General features: G+C 41.7%; 1 protein-coding gene across 2 annotated transcripts in view; it reads left to right on the forward strand.

Annotated features, from left to right (window-relative positions):
• The window catches only part of ARMH3 (armadillo like helical domain containing 3), a 200653-nt gene that overhangs the window by 119570 nt on the left and 53725 nt on the right, over window positions 1–27358 (forward strand). For both annotated transcript variants that reach the window (XR_008627069.1, XM_055119462.1), the window contains exon 23: window positions 9702–9777. Coding sequence is in view for 1 of the 2 variants with exons in the window: in XM_055119462.1 (XP_054975437.1) it covers window positions 9702–9777 (76 nt within the window). In the remaining variant the exon portion in view is untranslated. The remainder of the gene's footprint in view (window positions 1–9701; window positions 9778–27358) is intronic.

Genomic DNA, 27358 nt, shown 5'->3' on the forward strand with positions numbered 1-27358 from the left:
TATCATATTATGTTATTTTATATTCCACAAATGAGTGCAGTCATTCTGTTTCTGTCCCTCTCTTTTTTACTTAGCATGATACTCTCCATGACCATCCACTTATAAGCAAATTTCATGACTTCATCTTTCCTGCATGGCAGAGCCTGGCAGGACACAGCAGAGCCTGGCAAGGTACCCCTGACATATTTAATATGCCAAAAACAGTAACAGTAACAACAACATGCTCTTCGGGTTCCTGAAGCGAGCAGACACCATTGGGCTACGCTAGCACATGACAGGGACAAATGAAGACGTTATTGGTGCCCGCTCGAGCAATCGATGAACAACGGGATGACAGTGACAGTGACATCTTTCCTAATGGCTACATAGTATTCCATTGTGTAGATGTACCAAAGTTTCTTTAACCAGTTGTCTGTTCTCAGGCACTTGGGTTGTTTCTAAATTCTAGCTATTGTGAACAGTGCTGCAGTGAACATACAGGTGCAGATGTCATTTCTACTGTGCTTTTTTTCATTCTTGGGATATATTCCCAGAGTGGTATTGCGGGGTCATATATGCAAATGGCTAAAAGGCACATGAAAAAATGCTCTTCATCACTAATCATCAGGGAAATGCAAATCAAAACAACAATGAGATATCTCACACCACAGAGATTGGCACACATCAAAAGGAACAAGAACAACGAGTACTGGCGCAGATGTGGGGAGAAAGGGACTCTCTTTCATTGTTGGTGGGAATGCCAGCTTGTCCAGCCTTTTTTGGAAAACAATATGGGCAGTCCTTCAAAAATAGAGAGCATTTTAATATCACACAACTCTCATGACTAACACACTGTATCTCACTGACCCTTAAAAAATTAAAAATGCTGGGGCTGGGTCAATAGCACAGCGGGTAGGGCATTTGCCTTGCACGCGGCCAACCCAGGTTCGAATCCCAGCATTCCATATGGTTCCCTGAGCACCACCAGAGGTAATTCCTGAGTGCAGAGCCAGCAGTAACCCCTGTGCATCACCAGATGTGACCCAAAAAGAAAAAAAAAGTTTTTTAATGCTGAAACTTCAGTTCTAATCTTTTATTTAAAAAGATATATTTTAGGGGCTGGAACAATAGCACAGCGGGTAGGGTGTTTGCGTTGCACGCAGCCGACCCAGGTTTGAATCCTAGCATCCCATATGGTCCCCGGAGCACAGCCTGGAGTAATTCCTGAGTACATGAGCCAGGAGTAACCCCTGTGCATTGCCAGGTGTGACCCAAACCCCACCCCCAAAAAAAATCATTTTACATACTTTACCTCAGATACTATTAATATGAAGTATAATTCATCCATGCAGTTTTCTACAAGTGATTTGTGTTTGTTTTACGACCACACCAAGCAGTGCTTAGTGGTCACTCCTGGCCGTGCTCACGTAACATACATGGTGTTGGGAATTAAACCAGGGTTGGCTGCATGCAATGAAAACTCCTTAAACCCTTTACTATCTTTCCAGCCCATTACAAGTTAATCTTAAGCAAAAACAATTTCAATGATGATAAATTGCATTTCATTATTTACTTAGATGTTTAAGCTCTTGCACCAGATATTTACAGCAAAGTAAACACCGACAAATTGTTTCTCTGTGGAACTACAATCAGACTATATAAATGTATGGTTGAACGAACATTAATACACATCACTATTTCTTGATTGTATAATAAAACAAAGATTAAGTATCTAACGTTACATGCCTCAAAAAGCATATAAAATAATGAATATTTGCTTAATTCATTAGCAGAAACCCTTTTTTGGGAGGGGCAGTGGCAGGCGAGGTTAGAAAGAGAAGGGAACAAATCACAATTCTAGGGCTGGGAAGACAGTACAGTCGGTAAGGCGCTTGTCTTACATGTAGCTGATTTGGGTTCCATTCCTGGTGCTCATATGGTCCCTTGAAGCCCTAAGAGGAATCCCTGAGCACAAAGTCAAGAATAAGCTCTGAGCACCGCTGGGTGTGAACCTAAATGAAAAATAAAATCAAACAAATCAATACGACACTGGCCAAGCAAGTGAAAACAGAGATTAACAAATGGGACTACCTTAAACTAAAAAGCTTCTGCACCTCAAAAGATACAGTGACCAGGGCCGGAGCGATAGCACAGCAGGTAGAGTGTTTGCCTTGCGCGCGGCCGACCCGGGTTCGATCCCCGGCATCCCATATGGTCCCCCAAGCACCGCCAGGAGTAATTCCTGAGTGCAAAGCCAGGAGTAACCCCTGAGCATGGCTGGGTGTGACCCAAAAAGAAAAAAGAAAAAAAGAAAAAAAAAAAGATACAGTGACCAAAATACAAAAACAATCTACAGAATGGGAAAGGATATTCACCCAATACCCATCTGATAAGGGGTTGGTATCAAGGATATACAAGGCACTGCTTGAACTCTACAGGAAGAAATCTCCCAACCCCATCAAAAAATGGGGGATGGAAATGACAAAAATTTTCTCAAAGAAGAAATCCGAATGGCTAAAAGACACATGAGAAAATGCTATACATCACTAATCATCAGGGAGATGCAGATTAAAACAACAATGAGGGGGCTGGAGAGATAGCACAGCGGGTAGGGCGTTTGCCTTGCACGCGGCCGACCCGGGTTCAAATCCCAGCATCCCATATGGTCCCCTGAGCACGGCCAGGGGTAATTCCTGAGTGCAGAGGCAGGAGTAACCACTGTGCATCGCCAGGTGTGACCCAAAAAGCAAAAAAAAAAAAAAAAAAAAAAAAACAATGAGATATCATTTCACACCACAGAGACTGGCCCACATCCAAAAGAACAAAAGCAATGGGTATTGGCGCGGATGTGGGGAGAAAGGGACTCTACTTCACTGCTGGTGGGAATGCCGACTGGTTCAGGTCTTTTGGAAAACAATATGGACGATTCTCAAAAAATTAGAAATTGAGCTCCCATTTGACCCAGCAATACCACTCCTGGGAATATATCGTGGAGAGGCAAAAAGGTATAGTAGAAATGACATCTGCATTTGTATGTTCATTGCAGCACTGTTTACAATAGCCAAAATCGGAAAAAAAAAACAGTGCCCAAAAACAGATGACTGGTTAAAGAAACTTTGGTACATCTACACAATGGAATACTATGCAGCTATTAGAAAAGATGAAATCATGAAATTTGCATGTAAGTGGATCAACATGGAAAGTATCACGTTAAGTGAAATGAGTCAGAAAGAGAGAGACAGACATAGAAAGATTACACTCATCTGTGGAATATAAAATAACAGAGTGGGAGACTAACACCCAAGAGTTGTAGAGATAAGGATCAGGAGGTCTGCCCCACAGCTTGGAAACTGGCCTCACATGCTGGAGGAAAGGCAGCTGAGATAGAGAAGGGAACACCTAGTAGAGGATATTGGGAGGACCCATTCTGTGTGGAAGATGCGAACTAAAAGTAGACTATAGACTGAACATGAAGGCCACTCAATACCTCTATTGCAAACTACAACACCCTAAAGAAGAGAGAACAAAAGGGAATGCCCTGCCGCAGAGGCAGGGGGTGGTGGTGGGGGATAGGGTGGGGGTGGTGAGAGGGATACTGGGATCATTGGTGGAGGAGAATGGGCACTGGTGGAGGGATGGATAAACGATCACTGTATGAGTGAAATGCAAACACAAAGGTTCATAAGTTTGTAACTGTACATCACACCGATTCTCTAATAAAAAATTTTTAAAAAGTCAAATCACATGTCTAACAAAAATAAGTTGGTAATCAACTTTAGATAAATATAAAGAAATTTATGGGGCTGGAGAGATAGTATTAAGGTACTTGCATTGTATGTTGCTGACTCTACTTCAATTCCCAGCACTACCCTTGAGCATTGTGAGATGTACCAAGCTACCTCCCAGCTCAAAAAAAGTATGAAGAGAATCACAGTTTCAGGAATTTTATTTTTAAGCTACAGTAAATCATATATAAATATTTTCCCCCTAAATTTGGAACTGGAGAAGATAATACAGGAGGTACAGTGCTTCTCCCAGGTTTGATTTCTCTGTCCCTCTCGGAGAGCCCGGCAAGTTACGGAGAGTATCCTGCCCACACAGCAGAGCCTGGCAAGCTACACATGGTGTATTCAATATGCCAAAAATAGCAACATGTTTCACAGTGGAGACGTTACTGGTGCCTGCTTGAGCAAATCGGTGAACAACAGGATGACAATGCTACAGTGCTTCTCCCAGATTCAGTCTTTGGTACCACATAAGGTCCTTACAGCCTCTCCAGGGGTCCTCGTGAGCACTATCGTTCTGGCTCCTAAGACGGCTTCTTTGTAGGGGAATATAAAAGACATGTGACATGTACTTCTTGGGCCCAGAGAGATAAGACAGTGGGGAGGGGAGAGTGCTTGCCTTGTATGCAGCTGGCCACGGTTTGATCTCAGCATCTCATATAGCACCCTGAGCCCCAACAGGCATGATCCTTGGGCACAGAGCCAGAAGACTTGAGTACTACTGAATGTGGTTAAAAAAAACAAGAGAAAGATGTGCTTCTGTACGATGTAGATTTCCAAACATAAATTGGTTGTTTTCCATAATTCCATAAAATGGTATTTATACAAAGACATTAAGTAATCACTGTAAAATTTGTTTTGTTTTTTTTGCAGGTAACTTCTATTTTAATCACTTTTTATATCATATAATTTGAATAATAAAGGTATTCTATAAATCAAATTATGATAATAAAAATAAAACATAATTAGCTTATTTGATATAAATGTATCTATTGGTGATGAATTAAATTATAGAAAAATGTATTCTGAGTTCTAAATCACAAACTTGGAAATGAGTTTTAGAACACTAACCTACTGAAAATATGGAGGTTCTCTATACATACATAGCTTATCAAATGAAGACATTGCCTTGCCAAGAAAGCAACAGAGCTAGAAATTTATTCTGTTGACAAGTGGTGATAGTTCATATACATTAGTCAGGCAACCTCGAAAGTTGAGAGATTTAGCATACGCATTATCAATAAATTATAGTGCTATGACAAGCTATGGAGAAGACTTTCACTCAGAAATATATTTCTATAATTTCTAAAATATATTCTGTATTAAGAGCAGGGTATTAGATATAATTTTAAATTAAGAGTACATAAATATTATGTTCTTTTTATAGCATTTTATTTTTAAAAAATTTTTTATTAATGAATCACCGTGGGGGTACAGATACAGGTTTACATATTCTCGTGCTTGTGTTTCGGTCATATACAACTTGAGTATCTATCCCTCCACCAGTACCCATTCTCCACTGTTAACCCCATCATCCCTCCCACCCTTCCCACGCCATTCTCCTCCCCACTCCGCCTTATTGGCAGAGAATTCCCCTCTGTTCCCTCTCTCCCTTTGGGCATTGTGGTTAGTAATAGAAGTCTTGGGTGGCCAATGTGTTTTCTATAGTCTGCTCCGTGCACACCTCTCCCATCCCGAACGGGTCCTCCCACCACATTTTTGCTTGGTATTCCCTTCTCTGTCTGAGCTGCCCTTTCCCCCAGCGTGTGAGGCTGGCCTCCAAGCCATGGAGCAAATCTGGTACTTACTTCTGTTATTCTTGGGTGTTAGGCCTCCATTCTCTTGTTTGATATTCCGCAGATGAGTGCAATTCTTCTATGTCTGTCCCTCTTTCTGACTCATTTCACTTAGCATGATGTTTTGTTTTGTTTTTTAAGGCAGCAAACCTGATGTATATTGATATGAGTATGGAAGATGTGAACATAAAGTGAGCAGGCAATAACCATGTATTTTCTATGTTTAAAATGACTAAAGGACTAAACCATATCAGAGCCAAAGTATTTATAGTTTATGCGATTTTAAATTCTGTATGTTACTGAAAATACACAAGTATTATGCTGAGTATTTTGACACCTCTTATTTCAGATTTTTAAATTTGCATCTACTCCGTGGTGCTTAGGACTTACTCCTGGCTCTAACAGGCTCAGGGATTACTCCTCAGCAGTGCTCAGGAGACCATATGTGGTGCTAGGAATTGAACACAGGTCGACCACATAAAAGGTACCCTGCTGTACAATATACCTCTCCAGCATGTTTAAGATTCTGTCTCGGGAATAGGTTTAGAAACCTATTTCAGGATTATATGATTTCAGAAAGGTCTGTTGATACAAACAATTAAGATACTTATTTTTCAATTTTGTTTTGGGACCACACCAGTGGTGCTCAGGGGCTATTCCTGTGCTTTGTGCTCACATGTGACCCCTAGTGGTGACTAGGAAACATAGATATAGATTAAGATACAGATACAGATATAGATATAGATATAGATACAGATACAGATATAGATATAGATATAGATACAGATATAGATATAGATACAGATATATAATGCGAGCATTTTGAACCAGGTTTGGTGGGATTCAAGGTAAGTGTTTAGTTTTGTTTTGTTTTGTTTGGGGGCCACATCCAGTGTGCTCAGGGCTTACTCTGGCTCTGTGCCCAGAGGTCATTTCTGGCAGGTTGGGGCACCAGATGGGGTGTTGGGGACCGAACTCAGGTTGGCTGCGTGCAAGGCAAATGCCTTACCCACTATACTATATCTATCTGTCTCCAAGTACATTTTAAATGCTGACCCACAAGAATATTTTTGCTAAGGGTCCAAGTAGATTGATTGTAAGCTAGGAATAGAGATTGCAATTCTGTCAGGCTTATGATCTGATAAAAACTGCTTTCCATTACCCCCACAGAAGCTTCATTAGACATAGTCATTAGGTTACCATGTTGACCAAGATACATCACAAATTAGGTCCTGCCTCAGGTTCCATTTCTAAGGCAGTGGCACCTGGCACCACATTTTTATTGAATGCCGCTATTGTTTCTGTGACCATTGGATTTTTGGAAACATAGCCCCAATTTGGGACAGTACTTCTCCAAATTTAGAAGTTGCATAGTGCTAAAAGCTCACACCCCTCTTATCATGAGCAATGTTCTTTATCTTCATATTTCAGTCCGATTTTTTTTTTTTTTAGTTAGTTTGGTTTGTTTTGGGCCGGCTATGCCCAGCTGTGTTCAGGGTAAACTCCTAACTCTGCACTTGTGGGTCACTCCTGGCAGGACTCAGAGGACTATATTTGGTGCCAGAAATGGAACCTGGGTCAGTGTATTCGAGACAAGAGCCTTAGCTGCTGTTCTGACTCTCAAGCCCCTTACTCTACCCTTAATGCTAGTAAAGCAAGCACTGGAGGTCTCCCACAACCTATCACACAATGAACAGCAGTATAACAACCAGGTTCCTCATAAAATTTTTTTTTAATTTTATTGAATCACTGTGAGATAGGTTCAAGCTTTCATTTGGGTTACAATCTCACAATGATCAAACACCCGTCCCTCCACCACTGCACATTCCCCACCACCAATATCCCGGGTATACCCCCCCTTTCCCACCCTCCCCCTGCCTCTATGGCAGATAATATTCCCCATACTCTCTCTCTACTTGTGGGCATTATAGCTTGCAACAACAGACACTGAGAGGTCATCATGTTTGGTCCATTATCTACTTTCGGCATGCAACTTTCATCCCAGCTGGTTCCTCCAGCCATCATTTTCTTATTGGTCCCTTCTCTATTTCATCTGCCTTCTCCCCTCTGTTCATGAAGCAGTCTTCCAGCTATGGGGCAATCCCCCTGGCCCTTGTATCTACTGTCCTTGGGTGTCAGCCTCATATGATGTTATTTTATACTTCACAAATGAGTGCAGTCCCTCTATGTCTGTCCCTCTCTTTCTGACTCATTTCACTTAGCATGATACTCTCCATGTTTACCCATTTATAAGCAAATTTCATGACTTCATCTCTCCTAACAGCTGCATAGTATTCCATTGTGTAGAATAAAACTTATTTTTTCAAGTATTAACTCAGAGAGGCCGGCAGGCTTACCAAGAGTATCTCACCCGAACGGCAGAGACTGGCAAGCTACCTGTGGTGTATTCGATAGGCAAAAAACAATAACAACAAGTCTCACAATGGAGACGTTATTGGTGCCCACTCGAGCAAATCGAGCCAATGGTATGACAGTGATACAATGATTAACTAGTGATTAACAATCTGGTTAAACATTGATACATCATCATCAAAAGACCAGTGGAGAATGGATACCTTCTTTCTTCACAAGTGTGCTATCACAGCTTGCTTGACATACTCATACATCCTTCATTCCTCCACAAATTTATTTAGCTTCACATTTACTGGACTATGTGTAACAAGAAATCTCACTATCTTACATGAGACATCCATAGGAGCTGGGTGTTTCCTCTGGGCCGTGTTAATTTAGTTAAAAAATTAACTTTAGGCTGGAGTAATAGTATCACATGTTGGGCACTTATTTTGCAGGAAGCTGATCCCCAGGCCCAATCCTGGGAACCTATATGGTCCCCTGACCCCTGCCAAGTAGTGAGCCCTGAGTGCAGAGCCAGGAGTAAGCCCTGAGCACTGCCAGATGTGGCCTCCCCCTAAAAAAATTAACTTAAAAAATTGAGTCCATTTGATTTCATTTTTTTTTAAACCTGGGACCACAGAGATAGAATGCAGGAAAAGGCACTTGCCTTGCGTGAAACTGACCCAAGTTAGATCCCTGGCACTGCTTACGGTTTCCTAAGTACTGTTAGGAGTGATACCTGAGCACCACTGGGTCTCTCCTATTAGAGAACTAGTGGAAGACCTAGGAGAAAATAAATACATCTAAATAATCTTTACAGTTGAGCTGAAAGAGAGCTGTCTGGCCTGATTTAGTTCATTACATGAATAAATTTACACATACACTGCCTGAAACCAGAGTTCAGACTATAGTGGTCTAACTTGGAGCCATAACAAATTCCCCTGTACTAAATCTTGTTAATTAGAAAAACAACACTCTGAAAAAACATTTTATTAAGGCTCCTGCCTTCTCTTTCATAAAATGTATGAATTTATAAAAATAAGTTATTATTAGAACAGATATAAAGCCAAAACTACCCAGTTGCAGTGTAGGCCCTATTTCTGATAGAGTTGCTGCTGCTACTCTTTTTTTCTAGAAGGATCTTGGGTGAGTTGTAGTATTCAGATATGAAGTTCTTGGGAAATTTTTCCACATTTTTCTTTTTTTCCTTTTCTTTTTCCTTTGGGGGTGGTGGTGGTGGGCAGGCACTCTGCAGTGCCCAAGGGCTCTTAGCAGTCACACACCTGGTGCAGCACAGGGACCATGTGGTGCTTGAGGCCATGCCCAGGGGCATTGGAAAGCATTTAGAAAGCATTGGAAATCAGCCACTTGCCAAACACTAGTCTAAGACTTAATGCATATTAACTCATTTAACTTTCACTTACGCCTTTCATGCAAGAATTGCTGCTATTCTCTAAGTGCAAAAGACTGGAAAAGGATTTGACGATTGCGTCAAAAGTCCTACTTTGAGCCACTCACTACTCCACCTGAACTGTAGACTCCAGTCGTTCCCTTCAGGTTATAATTCTAGCTCTATCACTTATAACAAGTTATATGAAAGAAGTATACATATGTACGTATACACACATGCACATACACATATATATATGCTTTTAAAAACTCTAGGATGAAGAGAAAATTAGTATATGCTCTGAGTATTCGAATAGAGCTATTTTTAGAGGCGTCTTCATTCCCTGTGCTTGTATTTCCAACTAGGGGTTTGATAGATCTTTGTTCTTCTTTTCAGTTCTGAGGCTTTCTACCAATGCAGGCCAGTGGAAAGAAGCAGCTAGCAAGGTGACCCATGCATTGGTTAATATCAGGTAAGAGTCAGAAGTTATCTTGGTTTATCCTGAGGTGTGTTTTTTTTATACCTTTTAAGTGAAGTTTGTTCAGCACCCTATAATTTTAAGACCTGCTGTCCGTAGAAATGGAAGAGATTTGATCAAGAACATCAGGAGTACGTGAGGCTTTCCTTTTTGTCCTGCTGAAACAGCTCACGGTACTATTCTGTGAATTTCCTACCAAGAGATGAGTGCAAACCCTTTTTAGGAGTCTTTGTTGCTGGAGTGTGTTATGTTGATAAGATCTCAAAGCTTTTCTCTGAAATTTTGTTCTGTGAGTTCCGTGAATGACTCATGCGGATCTGGAACTTTGACGTTTTGCTTTGCATGGCTATTCTATTTGTGGTAAACAGAGACAAATGGAACTCATGGGGCTAAGTCATTTCTATTTTAAAAGTTTATTATAAAATGGAAGGCATTTATAGAATGCTGTATTTAATGGACAATAATATTGAGTCAGAAATAGAATTAATTTAGGGTCTTCAGGAGATACTACTCACTCAAAAAGTGAGCTGTTTTGTAAATGGAGAAAATGTGTTTTCAGTGTTATGAAATCCAAAGCTGACTTTTGTTATATTCCTCACTCCCTTTGTGCCTATCATTTTCCATTTTCTCAACAGTTATTAAATTGTTCTTGCAAACAATTGAAAAATTAATGTTGAGTAGAAGAGGCAAACCCAGCAGATGGGGAAACTTGATTTAGCTCCAGATGTAAGCCTTGCCAGATAATCCTAGTAATAGTAATACACATTTACAACTTGGTATAGATCCTGATGTGTGACAGAGCTGAAATTAAGTATTTCTCTGTTTCCCTTTCTCTTTCTTTTTTCTTTTAATGTGGAATATCCCGTGCTTGCTTTAATATACTACAGTTCTTGGCACATCTGGGAACAAAAAGAAAAGTGTGAAATGTATGTGTTGGGAGGTCTGGGCAGAGGGAGCATGGAGATGAGATGTGCTAACAAGATAGGCTTGAAGGCTGATCTGCCTCACCTGACTCCAGAGACATTTTGCAGCAAACATAGTTTTTTTTTTTTTTTTTTTTTTTTTTTGCTTTTTGGGTCACACCTGGCGATGCACAGGGGTTACTCCTGGCTCTGCACTCAGGAATTACCCCTGGCCGTGCTCAGGGGACCATGTGGGATGCTGGGATTTGAACCCGGGTCGGCCGCGTGCAAGGCAAACGCCCTACCCGCTGTGCTATCTCTCCAGCCCCAGCAAACATAGTTTTATAAATCTTACAAATAAATGCATATCTGTACCTAGCAAATAAGCCAGATAGTATGGAAAGACCTTATGATGAATGTGATTTTCTGTAAAAACAAGGAATTACATACTGTCTTCTCCCAAATATCCCTTTGTGACCCAAGGGCAGTATGACAAATGTGGGCTAGCATATGAAGTGCGCTATAGTTATAATTTATGTTGTTCTTATTTATTAATGTATTTACTTAGGCTTTCCACTCAGCTCCTTTTCATCTGGGGCTCTTTCCTCAATCACATTCCTTTATGTCGGCCTTGTCTCCTACTTTGTTGCCTTTCCTTATTTGGCTTCAGTCTTGGTTGCTGTCCTTGGGGGTGGGGAGTGAGGCACACCCAGTCATATTCAGGGCTTACTCCTACCAGTGCCCAGGGGGTCCATATGGGATATCAGGAGATGAACCTGGGTTGGCCATGTGCAAGGCAAGCACCAACATGCTGTACTGTCTCTCCAGCTCCTGTCTTTATTCTTTCTAAGAGCTGATTTAAGCTTTTGGCCTATCCTTTTTCTGAGTGGTCCACAAAGGACTGAGCTGATCTTTGAATGAGTGCCCATAGTACAGTAGGATAGGGTGTTGGCATGCAAAACACCCGGTTTCGATCTCCTGCATCCCATATGGTCAGCCAGGAGTGATTCCTGAATGCAGAGCACCTGAATCCCTGAGCACCACTGGGTGTGATCCCCTGCACCTTCCCCCCAAAAAAACAGGGTTGGGCAGTTAGTACAGTGGGAAAGGCTCTTGCCTTGCATCTAACTAATACCAGTTTAATCCCTGGCACCTCCTATGGTCCCCTGAGCACTGCCAGAAGTGATCCCTGAGCACAGAACCAGAAGAAAATCTGAAGCACAGCCCAGGTGGCAAAAAAAAAAAAAAAAACACCAAAAAATCAGATTAGGTGTCAAAATACTCAGCACAGTAATCATATATTTTACCTTATTGAAATTTTTAAAATTATTTTTTGTAGTACTGGAATCACACATACAGGGCAAGAGTTCAAACCTCTGACCTACATCCACAGCCCCATTATCCTGAAACTTGAAAGTTGTTTTATTTTTGGAGTGCCTCTGAGATTGGTTTGCCCATTGATGGCTTTTATAAGGCCATAGAAATGAACTTTAAGTCAGTCCCTGGCTGAGGCAGGTCGCTGGAAGGCACTGCACTACTGGCACCCCTACCACTGTTGCCCCCAGCAGGTGAAAGGCAGCGGAGAGACTACAGCTGTTGTTTGAGTTCAGATTGTGACAGTGAATGTTAACAGTGCTTTTATATGCTTGGAGGCCTACATTTGCTTATGTGTCAGCCTCTTTGCTTTTCACTTACCTTTCATAGCTTAGTCATGCTAGTTCTTTAATTGTCAAAAATTATTTGTTTAAACAATTTGTCTCTCCCTGTTTGGCTTTTCAGAGAGATTCTTAAACTGCAGTTGCTCAAACACTACTATTTTTATTGGGGCACCTGATGTCACAAACACCAAGGTCATATGTTTGTCCCTTCCCATAGGAGTACTGTTTCATATGTTGCCATAATAAGGCTAAAATATTGAGGCTGGGGGTGTGGCTCAGTGGTGCAGTGCATGCCTTGCATGCAGGAGACATATTGTCAGTAAATAAATTATTACTTGCATTTAAAAATTCCACTTGAGAGGCCAGAGCAATAGTACAGTGGATAGGACGTTTGCCTTGCATGCAGCCAACCCCGGTTCAATCCTCAGCATCCCATATGGTTCCCCTAGCACTGCCAGGAGCGATTCCTGAATGCAGAGGCCAGGAGTAACCCCTGAGTATCGCTGGGTATGACCCAAAAAAGCCATAGATAAATAAATAAATAGAAATTCCACTTGAGGGACTGGAGCGAGAGTAGAGCAAGTAAGCACATTTGCCTATCTGGTCCCCCAAGAGCAATTCCTAAGTACAGAGTCAGGAGAAACCCTGAGCACATTGGGTATGGCCCCTAAGCAAAAGAATCAAGCAAACAAAAATTCCACTTGGTGTTATAATTGTAACTTCATTTTCTCCACAGTTTAATGATCTACAAAGGAAAAATACTCTGAGGTGCTATGTATAGGCTGGAAGGAAACATTTTTTTCGGAGCTGGTAGACTTCTAACTAAATATTTCCCGCTGCCACTTTATTTATTTACTTTAATGCAGTGCCAGGGATCTGCCCCAGGGCCTCACATACGCCGGGGCAAGTGCTCTACCATTGAGCTATCTCCGTGCGCTATGCTTTTACTTCCTACCACTGCTTAGCAAGCTACCCCACTGAGGTCCAATACATAAGGAGGATGTTTGCTCACTATTAGCCTAATTAGTCAAAAGAGAAAAAGAAAAATGGTAGACTAAAGCCTGACCTTCATCTAAGCAAATAGCTTTCAAGGTAAGTAATTTGAAACCCTTAATGAATCTCTTCAAGTTAACATCTTAATGCTTTTCACTTAATGAGCATTTTATTAGCACCAGGTTCACAATCGTATTCTCTGGTTGCTCACAGAAAGAAATAGTGACTGAATCACTGCAGATAGGTTTTTCTCCTGATCTGTAATTTTCTTAAGGTGGATGAAGTTTGAACTCTATAATTAATATATTAATTCCCCCCCCTTTCCTGGAATGCATTCAGCTAAAGTTTAGTTTTCCTTTGAGAACAACATTTTACGTATTTCTGGTTAGTGATAAGCCTGAGTCTGAGATAAAAAAAATTTAATGCATTTCATTTGTAAGTCTTATAGTTGTTCCTGTAGTAAGTTTGCCTCAGTGTCTCTGTTTCATGTGGTTTTTTTGTTTGTTTGTTTCAGTACTGAGTTAGTTCCCCCATCCTTCCTGCTTACATACCTGTTCCCCTTCACCCTTAAAACAAAGGGGGAGGGGTGAAGCATTAAAAATACACTCCACTGGAAAGGATAAGGAACAAGAATAACTCTCAGCCACCTCTAGATAAGGAGGTTCATTGAGCATAACACTCTTTGGAGCATGCTATGTATAGAATTCTGAATGTCATGGGGGAAAGCCCTCAGGCAGGAATCAATAATCATATACTCACTGTTGATGGCCAGGAGTAAACAGTTGGGAAGGGGCTGCTGAAGATTTAGGACAACGGATAGGGTGTTTGCTCTGAGTGCCTCCAGGAGTGATCGCTGAGTGCAGAGCCTGAGCACTGCAGATATGGCTCCAAAACAAAACAAAAATAATAATTAAAAAAATTGGGAAGGGAATGTGAGATCTCAGCCAGACAAAACACCCCTAAATCCCTTGCCCTTGCACATATTTGGACTACAGTATTTGTCCCTTAGTCACAGTTCTCTGATGAGTGCAAGAGGAGGAGCAGTTTGACACTAGCCACTTTAGCTGAAGGATGCAATTTAGTTTCATTAAAAGTAAATATGAGCTCAAGTGATTAACGAAAGCAACAGAGGCATTGGGCAAGCAAGCAGTCCATGAGCATAATCTTCTGTCTAGTCCAGTTGTTGCTCTGAAGTGCAGGCAGGCTCAGATTATCCAGTGGATTAGAATTTATCAGTAATGACCTTTCATCTGTTAATCAGACCCTGCTGGACCATTACAGAGAATGAAAAGCATTGTGCAGATTAAAACAAAGCACCAAAATGAGGTTGTTATAATTTAGTTTCCCCAGTGGCTGGGAGCATTACATATTATTCTAATAGTTGTTGTTTGCCAGTCTCTTAAAACTATAACTAGAAAAGAAAAATTAAACACTGAATCCCATGTGGTGAGTTATCTGTTTTGTTTTAACTTGTTTAATGCTACAAAATAGTTTTTTTTTTTAAAATCAGGTCATTTATGGGCTTCATGAACTGCAGTGCACTTAAAAAAATTGGTTTAAGAGAGTGAGATTTTTAAATGAAATACAGTGATTTTTAGATAGGTCTGTTATGAGTTTAGGATAGTGTGCTTTAGCATATAAAACCTTCTTACCTCAGCTTGAAGTTCCCTTGGGGTCTTGGATACTTAGAAAATATCTTTTTGAAAATAGGTTTAACAGAAAGTATAGTATTTTCACCTTTCGTTTTTGTTTTATTTGAGGCCAAACTTGGTGGTACTCAGGATTGGTAGTTACTCAGACTGTGTGTCAGGGTTCATCTCTGGCTGTGTGCTTAGGGGACCATGTGCAGTGCCAGGGAGCAAACTGGGCTTGACCACATGCTGCACGATATATCTCTCTGGCCCCAGCTTAACCTCTTAAAGTCTGCATATATCCACTGTTGTGCAGCGAATACTGCCATCCTTCTCAGGACCTTTACATCATCTTTCTCAGTTGAACCGGTACTCATTGTACAGTAACTCCTCATTGCATTTCCTCCTCCAGCTCACTACGCTAGAAATCTCTTAGAAGAATTAAGCAATATTGGTCTTTTTTGTGATGGGGTTATTTTATTTAGCATAACATCCTCAGAGTTCTTGAATATGTTATAACAGGTGTTAGAATTTCCTTTTTAAAAAATGAATACAATTCCACTGTGTGTGCACAGCGTCTATTTTGGGGAGGGGCCACACCCAGCAATGCTCAAGGGTTACTCCTGGCTCTGCATTCAAAAATTACTCCTGTGGTGCTCGGGGATTATACGGGATGCTGGGGTTTGAACCCAGATAGGCTGCATGTGAAGCAAGCGCCCTCCCTGCAGTAATAGCTCTCTGGCCCCTGCACTTTCTGCACTTTTTTTTTTAATGCCATTGATGGATACTTGCTTGGGTTCTACTTTTTTCTCTTGTAGACATTGCTACTGTATACATAGGCATAAATATTTGAGAACCTGATGTTGTTCTTTTGAGTATATACCATGAAGTGTAATTATTAGATCATATGTTAATTCTGTTTTCAATTTATTCTTTTTTCTTTTTCTTATTTTTTCTATTTTCAGGCTTTTGAGACAGCACCATACCTTTTATCAAAGTAGCTGTACCATTTCACATTCCCACCAGTGATGCACAAATGTTTCACTTTCTCCATATCCACAACAGCAATTGCTTTCATGGATATGAAGTAATTTCTTATAGTTTTGATAATGATTTCTTATAGATTGACATTGCCCTAATGATTAGTGGTGGTGTACTTTTCATGTATTTGTTGCCCATATATCTTCTTTGAAAAAATATTCACGTTCTGGGGCTGGAGCAATAGCACAGTGGGTAGGCGTTTGCCTTGCACACGGCCAACCACACATGGCCAACCCGGGTTTTAATCCCAGCATCCCATATGGTCCCCTGAGTACCGCCAGGAGTAATTCCTGAGTGAAGAGCCAGGAGTAACCCCTGAACATCGCCGGGTGTGACCCAAAAAAGAAAAAAAAATTCACATTCTTTGCTAGTTTTTAAATCAGATTTTTAATTGTTGTTAAATTTTGGTGTTTTGGTTTGGTTTTGGTGGTGCTGGGGATATAGCCCAAGGCCTCGTATATACACAGAAACAAGACAGATCCAGTTTGCACATTTTTTCCTTTTGCTGCCTGTGCTTTTAGTGCTATATAGAAAATATTATTAGGGAACTGGAGAGATTGTACAGTGGGTAGGGCGTTTGCCTTGCATGCGGCAGACCCAGGTTCAATCCCCACTATCCCATATCGTCCCCTGAGCACCACCAGCAGTAATTCCTGAGTGCAGAGCCAGGAGTAACCCCTGAGCATCACTGGGTGTGACCTAAAAAGAAAAAAAAGGAAAAAAGAAAAGATTATTAGTGGGTTAGAGAGATAACATAGCCGGTAGGGCACTTGGCTTGGAGCATGATTGGCCTGGGTTTGATCCCCAGTACCCCATAGGTCCCCCAAGCCCCACCAGAAGTAATAATTGAGTGGAGAGCAAGGAATAAGCCCTGAGCACTGACTGTGTGACACCCAAAATAAAAGATCATTGCTGGGCCAGAGAGATGGCTTTATGGGACTGGAGTACATGGTTTGCATGTGGGAGACCAGGATTCAACCACTGAGCTCCAAACCTGGAGTAGTGTCCATGCATTGCCTAGTGGACCCCCACCACAAGCTATTGCCAGTTATGTCATGAAACAGGCTATGTTTCCTCCTAAGCACTGGAAATGTATACCCTTCACATTTTCCCCTGCATTCTTGTATTTTGGATTTGTTTGTTCCTCTGCATATTTTAGAGATAGCATAATATGGTGGATGAAAGGATGGATTGAACACCTTATCTCAGTTTGACTCTTAGCCTGTTGTTTGTTAGCAGTGCTGGAGATTAAACCCAGGGCCTCACACTGCAAGGGTAAATACTCTGTCACTGGGCTACCTCCCTAGCCCTCTGCTTTTTGGTTTTATTTTGTTTTCTAGTTATTGTCCTGAAAGTGCAAATCTGGGGATTTTATCAGCCTGGTTCTGATGATTTCTATGGAATTTAATTGTAGACTAGCAAATCCCTTCTGTAGCCAAGTCCACTGACCGCCCCCCTCCCCCCCCACCTTACATGGACTTACAAGAGACCCAGGATACAAGATTATACTATTTAGGACCAGGATGTTACCCACTGGTAGAGCACTTGCTTTGCATGAATAAAGCCCTGGATGCAATCCGTGGCATAGCCAAAAAAAAAAAAAAAAGTATGGACCTGAGAGATGGCTCCAAGAACTGGGTTGCATGTGTTTGGAAACCTCAGGAATGTCCCCAGACACTACACTGCTTGGTATGATCCTCCAAAATAGTGACTATGGAGACGGGGGTTATAGCTGAAAGGATAGTTGTGTGCTTTGTATGGGGGAGGCCTGGGTCTTTCCTCAACATAGCGCCTTTAGAACCCCTGTGAGTTACCCCAGAGCACTGAACTAGGAGTATCCCCTGGGAATCTCTGGATATGGATCAAAACGAAGCAAAAAAGTTTTTATTGGGGGGCCAGAACTACAGTACAGCAGGTAGGGCAGTTGCCTCGCATTTGACCAATCCAGGTTTGATTCCCAAGCCCTACCAGAAGTGATCTCTGGCACAAGCCCTGAGCACCAGGTTTAACCAAAATAATAAATGAAAATGACCTTAATTATTTTTTTAAGTGATTATTGGACTTGAGAGAGAGTACAGGGGTTTAGTTGCTTACCTGATGTGGCTGATATTGGTTTATTCCTGATGCTGCATATGGTTCCCCAAGCATCACCAAGAAAAACCCCTGAACCACACAAACAGGAGTAAGCCATGAGCCCGGGTGGGTGTTGCCCAATCACACCCTCCACCCTGCTGCCACAGAAAAGATTTTTAAATATATTTTAGCATAGCTTTTTAAAATTTAGACATCCTTTATTAGAGTGAGGAAATTCTCTTCTGTTCCTAACTTGTTGCATGTTTGTAATTGTGAAAAGGTATTGGGTTTTTTAAATATTTTTTCACATCTATTAAGACGGTCATGTAGGTTTTGTTTCTTATTCTGTTGATATGAAATTTGCAGTAAAAAAAAAGAAAGAACTGCAGTAATTTATTTTCAGATATGAAAGTAGGTGCCGGAGAGAGAGAACAGAGGGTCAGGCATTTGCCTTGCACACAGCTTGACCCAGCTTCAACCCTCAGCACCCCTGAGCACCACCAGAAATGATCCCTTAGTGCAGTGCTGGACATAAACAGTGAGCACAGCCAGGTGTGGCCCCAGAACAAAAATCAGATATGAAAGCAACTTTTTTGTTCATCGGACACATCTCTCATATGATGTATATATTTTTTTCTATTAAGTTAATAGGAAAGTAAGACTGCAGGGCCCAGAGATTGTTCAGGGGCCAGGGGGTTTGCACAGACATGATTTTTGATCCCTGGTGCTACATGGCCGCCGAAGCACTGCCAGGTATAGCCCAGACATCTGACAGCATTTTGCCACACCTAAGCATCGAACATTGCAGTTGGTACAGCTGGATCCAGCGTTCCTGGGAGTGGTCTCCCTACATCCCTGAGCACTGTGTGAGAGCCCCCTCAACCAAATTAATTACATCAACCTTTATTTTTTTACTTGTGGGTGATGCTCACACTCACTGTGTATCGGAGTGGGGGGTGATTGCTCCTGGCAGTGCTTGGGAAGTCGTGGTGCCAAGGGGTCAAACTAGGGCTGGCCATAAATAAGGCAGATGCCTTAATCCCTATGCTATCTCTTCAACCCAGAAATAAAAATTTTGAAAAGTGCAGCACCCTGGGTTGCATACCCCATGCCCTTCTCTTTCAGTATACCACTGAGTGTGGCAGTCACAAAATCGTAACCAAAAAACTTTGCATTTAAATGAGCTAATCTGGGGTGGGCGTGGTGGGAGGGGTACTGGGAACATTGGTGGAGGAGAATGGGCACTGGTGGAGGGATGTAAACGAAATGCAAACATGAAAGTTCATAAGTTTGTAATTATACCTCACGGTGATTCACTAATTTTTTTTTTCTTTTTGGGTCACACCTGGTGTGCTCAGGGCATTGCACTCAGGAATTACTCCTGGCGGTGCTCAGAGGACCGTATGGGATGCTGGGATTTGAACCTGGGTTGGCCTCGTGCAGGGCAAACACCCTACCCACTGTGCTATCGCTCCAGCCCCACTAATAAAAATTTTTCTTAAAAATTAGCTAATCTGTGGATTGGCAAGAGCACTCATAGGATTGAGTGCATCCTTTGTGTGTAGGAGCCACTGGTTCCATGCCTGGCACCACAGAGTCCCCTGAACATTACCAGGAGAGACCCCTGAGCACCTGGCTGCCAGGTGTAATCTGAACACTGCCAGCTGTGATCTGAGCACTGCCAGGTGTGTCAAAAATAATTAAAAAGGAGATAGTACAGAAGGTTAACCTTGCGTGCTGCCAACTCCAGCACTGCATATGGACCTCCAAACACATCCAGGGATTACTCCTGATCACCATCTCAGGAATAGCCCCATCATGTGTGAGCACCGTCATATCTGATCCCAAATCCCCAACTTACTAGAGTTTTTTATGACCCCAATTTGCCATTTTATATAACGGTTTCCCTTTGCATCTTTGTATCATCAGTACATTTGATAAATACGCCCTCTGAATTTTTCAGATGCTTTGATCTCATCCTGATTCTGCTACTGATTTAGTGGATAATTTGGCAATAACCTCTCATCTTTCTGGGTTTTGACTTTCTACTGTTATGTAAAATGGTCTGAGAGGCTGAAAAATTTTCCTTAAGACTTAACTGCAAAGCTTTTTCGTAAAGAATAGATTTGTGAAGAAAAACTGTGGGTGGGCAGTCATCAGCCAGGGCCAGACTAGAAAAATAAAATCCTTTTATAGAAAAACCAGGGACAGCAAACTTCATACAGTGTTTCAGATCTCCTTCTATCCTCCTACTCTTCCAGAATCCCAGCAGAGGGATTGATTTACCAATTGATATACTAGAAAAAAAATTAAATTCTCACAAACATTATTTTTAAAATTGAGATGTTGAGAAATTTGAATATATAGGTAAAGGATAGTAAAAAGGCAGTTTGGAATGAGGGTGGGAAAGATTCAGAGAGAAAGAACATGCTCTTCATTATTTCTCTTTAATTAGTAGGAAGCTTGGTGGCCTTAATAAAGTCGGGGTCCATCAGAAAAAAGTATGAAACTCACTGCTGCCTGTTCTCCCCTAAACAAGCCTTGCCTTGTGCATTGCATTTCCCCTGGGTTTTTAAAGAAGGTGTGTGATAATCTAAAACTGAAACCGAGTCTGCGTTTTATGCAGGCAATTAATGACATGGTAAGAATTTTTAGCTCCAGTAGATTAATTGTTAAATGAATTGTGTCTGCATTTTACTGTCATTTTACTGTGATATCAGCCTAATTATAAATATAGTGTTACATAGTAGAAGATAATAATAAGCAGAATTATGCACTCAGTGAATCAGACTTCAGGAATTTCTAACACTAAGGAAAGATTTTCTTGTTAAACTGTCTCTTGCTATCCTTTTTATGTAGGTTTTGATTAATTTTACCTCGATTATGCATTTCTCCCTGGAGCCTGGATTTTGTGCATGCTTTAGCAAAGTGTGCTTGTGTTGTAAGAGGCTTAATGAGGTTTCTTTTTGTTCTAATTGTTTTCTATATAATTTCTTTTAAAACCAATAACATGTGAGTGGGATGTCAAACACAGAGTGTGCAAATGCATTTTTTTTTACTACCCACTGCATTCAAGAATATTAATTTCTCTCTCATTTGACACTGTTTTCTTATGATGAAAATTCTCAATCTCCGGGACTCTCCAAAGACAGTTGATTCTCATTGGTTTTTCCTTTCCTGCATTTATGGTAGTGCCCCCTCTGAACAGACAGCAGGAGTAGCTCATTCTGGATAAGAGGGTGTGGAAGATTTCTCACTGGGCATTTGAGTGCTTCATCTTTCCTATGGCATAATTTATTAGATAACATTCAGGTAGGAATGTATTAAAATCTGTTTCTTGGGACCATAGGGATAGTACAGGGGTTAAGGCACTTGCCTTAATGTGGCCAACCTCATTTTAATTCCCAGCACCCTACAGGGTACCCTAAGCATTGCTGGAGTGACCTCTGATCTCTAGATGATATGACCGAAGAACCTTCAAAATAAAACCAAATTTGTTTTTTTAAGTCTTAACAAATTTTCTGTTTACTTAAAAGTTTACTTAAAATATATGAACTGTTTGCCCTCTCCCTCCGTTTAACTTTTTGGTATATTCTAAATAATTATTTATGAATATAAATTTTTTATAAAGATGGATCACAACACAAACATCTGTGAACCACCCACCATAAGAAATTGAATGTAGGGGCTGGAGTGATAGCATAGCAGGTAGGGCGTTTGCCTTGCACGCGGCCGACCTGGGTTCAAATCCCAGCATCCCATATGGTCCCCTGAGCACCGCCAGGAGTAATTCCTGAGTGTAGAGCCAGGAGTAACCCCTGTGCATCGCCAGGTGTGACCCCCCAAAAAAAATTGAATGTAGGGGCTAAAGAAATAGTACAGTGGGTAGGGTGCTTGCCTTGCATATGAGTGTCCTAGCTTTGATCCCCAGCATCCCATATGACCTCGAGCACTGCCAGGAATACTTTCTGAGCACAGAGCCAGGAGTAACCCCTGAGCATTGTTGGGTGTAACCCAAAAACTAAAAAAAGAATCAGGAAAACAAAAAACCAAATTGAGCATAGCTGAAACTTAGGCATGTTTCTATGTCATAGAACCTACCTTAGAAGTATAGGCTGACAGTTCAGTCCCTGACACTACCTCATCTCCCATGCCCTCTCTGGTGGCCCTGCCATTTAGGATCCCCGATACCACAGTGTGCATTCTCAGTACAGGGGTAAGAGGCTAGCCTTGTGTGCAACTGGCCCAGGTACTATTCCTAGCACTACTTATTGATCCCCCAGGCACTACCGGGAACAGCTCCCAGCACAGCTCCCCAAAAAAGATACTGGGACTCTCAAAAGAAAAATGGATTGAAGGGACAAACAACAGAAGAGTTGAGATACCAGTGAGTGGACTTGTCTGAAAAGAGCCAAAAGGTTCAGAGGGGTGCATGAAAGAGTTAAATTTCAAGGGAAATGCCCTGCGTCAACTATGGTATCCATGTTGTCTTTTCTCAAATTGTGAGAAAAGTCAGAATGGAAGTGTGAAAAGTATGATTTACCCTGTGATTTTTCCCTGTACAGTTGTAAGTGTTGAGTGTTTCATGGGAAAGAGCTTTGGGGGTTGAGCAGGTCGTTAAAGTGTTGGTACTTTGGTTTCAGCCAGCAGATGTGTGGGATTCTGTCAAGTGCTTTAATACACAGGGGTATGCTAAAAAAAGACCAAAGGGAAATAAGTGTCATTGGGTCCTTGATAAAGAAAGAGTAAGTTTATCTACTCTTAAAACCTAGCAGACAGGGTAGTAGGAAAGAAATAGGAAGATCGCCTTTTACTTTGTGTGCTAATATTTGTCACTGTAGCTTTGAAAATGGAAAAGCTAACTAAAAAAATTTTTTTTAATTTTTTTGGTTTGTTTTTGGACCACACTGATGATGCTCAGGGGCTACTCCTGGCTCTGCACTCAGAAATTACTCTGCACTTAGGTGCGTGGGGACTATATGGGATGCTGGGGATTGAACCCAGGTGGGTATATGCAAGGCAAATACCCAACCCACTATACTATCACTCTGGCCTCTGATTTTAAAAAATTTAAAAGGTATTATGTGTCACTTGGTCTTTAAAACTTGAGACATTCAGGAGTTAAGATAGTACAGGTGGTAAGGTGCTTGCTTTGCATGTGTCAGTCCCTGGTTTGATCTTCGGCTTCCCTAATGTCCCTTGAGCCTGCCAGGAGTGATCCGATCCCTAAGTTCAGAGGTAGGAGAGGGCCCTGAGTACCAAAAGGTATGACCCCCAAACAGAACAAAACAAAATTGGAAAACCATTAAAGCAGGCCATTGTTTAAAGAACTAAAGAGAGGAGGAGAGTGGAAGAGAAGGAAGGAAAAAGGAAATTTTCTTTAGGTCTCAGTGCATTAAATACTCCATTTCTCCCTTTTCCCACTTTTGCTTGTTCTGAATATCAAAAGGTGTTTCCCCTTGCTATTGAGGGTCCTCTGTTTAGGTTTTGGTACTATCTATAATTATCGCCCTTAATGTTGAATATTTTCTTTTCATGAGACATTTAGCAATATGGATTTGACTATCTGACCTAGTAGAAAGAACTCTTGAGGAGGTTAGGACCTTCAGGCCAGGGGAATGTCTCAGAGGGCTGACCCACTTTGATCCAACCCCGCCCCCCCCACCACCACCACCCCAGCTGGAGTTGTCCTTGCACCACCCGGTGTGGCCCCAAAGCAAAAAACATGACCTTTTGCCTCTTGGCATGCCCTCTCTCCCATAATCCTGAAGCTCTGGATGTTTGAAAGCTAAATGTTCTTTTTCACCAGAAGTCAGTGTTCTACCAAGGCTGACACTTCGTTTTCTCCCAGACAGTTTGAGGTGGATAACAAATTAGAGTTTGGGATATATTATAGATGATAAATGTGACTTCCTTAAAGGGAAATCCATTTGTTTTGCTTAGTGTTTCTGTGATTAATTACTTGCCAGATTAAATTGCTTCATAAAAATGCATAGTATTTCATTCGATTGCTCTTCATGGTGATTAATTAGGCCATACTGTTGCTTTGTATGTTAATTATGCTGACTTTTTTTCCCCCCCTGTTCTCTAGTTTAATTAATAGTTTATTTAAAAGACTGTTTTTAGGATCGGACACTCTTTTAGGAGGAACAAAGTTTACCATTGCTTTTAGTGTTAGGGAATAACTAACACCTCAGATGTTTTTATTGTGGTCCTTACCACAGTTCATGATTTGTAGAAAATACACTGACTGCTAATTAGTTGGGAACAGTTGTTTGGTTTTTCTGTTGTTACTAAAGGTGATATACTGAAGATTCTTGGCTCAGTTGAAAATTGATTAAGGCTGTAGAGAAGCAATTTGATGCAGTTCGTGCTTTAAAAGAAGTGGAGTAAATGTAAATTGTAGTGTGGACTGGGGGCCGGTTCGAGTGTTGTTTCTTGGGATGCTGCAGGGTGCTGATGAGGAAACCTGGCATATTTAGCATTGTTATTAATGATCCTTGGCTGAGAGTAAACAAAATGTTAATGGAGTTTGTGGTATGGTTTTGGAGATGGTTTCTATACTCAGGAGGGCAGAGAAGTAGATGGACCATAGATGGACCAGGATGAGAAGCATCACAGAGATAGCATTATAGTTAGTCTTTTGGGAGAATGTATCTGCTGTTTAGAAATAGCATCTAAGAGCCAGGGATGTGGCTCAGCAAGAGAGCACATGCCTATGCCTTCATATGGAAGACCTTGGCTTCAGTTCCTGAAAGCAGGAAGTAAGGAGGAATGGAGGGAGAGAGATAAAATTTATAAATACAACTATTTTCAAAATGCATTATAGGGGCTGGAGTGGTAGGACAGCGGGTAGGGTGTTTGCCTTGCACGCGGTCGACCTGGGTTCAGTTCCCAGCATCTCATATGGTCCCCTGAGCACCGCCAGGAGTGATTCCTGAGTGCAGAGCCAGGAGTGGCCCCTGTGCATCACCAGGTGTGACCCAAAAAGCAAAAAAAAAAAAAAAGCATTATATATATTGACCAAGAATTACTCATGGGGCCCCAGGCCACCTGAGGATTCCCACTCCCAATAAAAAGCAATCCACTCCTATATGTTTACTCAATAAAATGAAAACTTGGGATTGAACAAATGTTTACACAATCTTTATTTATACATACTCTTAAAACTGGGCACAGGGGGGCCGGAGCGATAGCACAGCAGGTAGGGCGTTTGCCTTGCACGCGGCCGACCCGGGTTCGATCCCCGGCATCCCATATGGTCCCCCAAGCACTGCCAGGAGTAATTCCTGAGTGCAAAGCCAGGAGTAACCCCTGAGCATTGCTGGGTGTGACCCAAAAAGCAAAAAAAAAAAAAAAACGGGCACAGGACCAGAGAGAAGGTCAGTGGGCTAAGTGATTCCCCAGTAGCACATGGCCCCCTGAGCTCTGAGTTGGGAGCAGCTCTCAGCACTGCTGGATGTGGCCAAAACAAATAAAAAAAAAATACCCCGAAAACAACCCAGATGGCCCTCAACTGAGGAAGTAAACCAACCATGGTACATCAATATAACGAAATATTAAGCAATAAAAAGCAGTGAACTATTGATAAATGTAACATCATGGATAAATTTAATTGGATTGTGCAGTTTGAATAAAGCTAAACTCAAAAGGCTACATAGTGTGGGGATAGTTCAGAGGGTAAGACACTTGCCTTGCATGCAGTCAACCACATTTCAATCTCTGTTGCCACATATAGTCCCTCAAGCACTGCTAGGGGTGATCCCTGAGTGCAGATCCAGGAGTAAGTCCCGAGCACCACAGATTATAGGCCGCCCCCTTACTGCCAATTAAAAAAAAAAAAAACATGAAAAAGGAAAGCTACATTGTGCATGATTCTTATGAGTATGGCATTGGCAAAATCCTAGGGCCAGAATTCAGATCATCCAGAGGCTGATCTCTATTTGGACTGAAATAAAAAGCTTGGTCACACTAGACAGTGTCAGGGATACTGTGACTCTTTTCTGCCTCTCTCCAATAGTCTGAGCCCTGTGTGTAGTGCTTCCCATGTCCACCTTGAAGCAACTGCTTGAATGCCAAACTATCTCTGTTCAATATCTCTAAACAGGAAAGTTATATCATGGTAATATTAATGTATTGCTTGCGGCAGTAATATTCAGTATTGATCTGTGATGGCAACTTAGTGTGCTAAGTGCTGACTACCCTGAGCAGACGTGTGGGCATCATTCTGACCCAGACTCATACATTCAGTAAGATGCTGGTTTCTCGAGTGTTTTGGCAAGCAAATATTTGTGGGACTTTCAGTGTTTTCAGCTGAATGATTTTTAGCACTGGACTTGAAGAGGCTGCTGTGGCCCCCAACCAAGACCCCATCTGTTAAAACCTCATATTGACTTGTATCCCTCTTTGTAAAAATCTGTCCCTTTTTCTTCTAGTATGATAAATAATGCACATATACTAGATGGAGCCTATCATTGGAACAGAACTTCTAATCATTTTGCTTGGGGTTAAACTAAATTTAATCAGAAATGGGATTTTCTCAGCCACATATATCAAATGGTTTATTGTTTTCTTGTTCTGATTTAGCATATTCTCCAATACTTGGAGGGTCTAGCAAGTAATTATTAAAGAGTTGTAATTGGGAGGTATGGTGCCGCCCAGCAGATGATCCTTTACCCGTGGGGTGAGTACATCAGCAGCCTGACGGTGCCTTCAGGCTTCCTGATACCCAGAATTCCCACTGTGCCTCTGGCCAGACCCCAACAACTTTGGACCAAGTTTCCTGAGAAATTATACAGCCAAAAGTTAGGTATGTGGGAGTCGCACCTACAAACCACCTCCGGCTCAGCTATACATGCTCATTTATCGGCCTTGCTTCAGAGACCCATAAATAAATCTCAAAAGAGATCAAAAGCAGGCTAAGTGCATTAATGGCCATGAGTCAGAGACTCACAGATGAATCTCAGAAGAGAGCAGCACGCCACAGAGATGTCTCGCTACCCAGCACCTGGAGGAGGCCAGGTGTGTCTCTCCACCAGCCCCAAATGAATCCCGGCAGCTGCAAACCTCCAGAACCCAGTCGCTTCCACACTCACAGCTAACCTTCACAGGTTTGTCCTGATCCCCCAACATGAGAATGAACCTGCTGAAAGACCCATGTATGCGGACCAGTGACTGAAAACTCCAGGCTTCATGGAGTCAGGGATGGACAACCTCCCTACATCTCCCCACCCTTCCTGTTTCCTGGCAGTCACTCCCAAGAACTGCCTCTGGGTGC

This window comes from Sorex araneus, chromosome 11, assembly GCF_027595985.1.
Source record: "Sorex araneus isolate mSorAra2 chromosome 11, mSorAra2.pri, whole genome shotgun sequence".
In the NCBI taxonomy this organism is placed as follows: domain Eukaryota; kingdom Metazoa; phylum Chordata; class Mammalia; order Eulipotyphla; family Soricidae; genus Sorex; species Sorex araneus.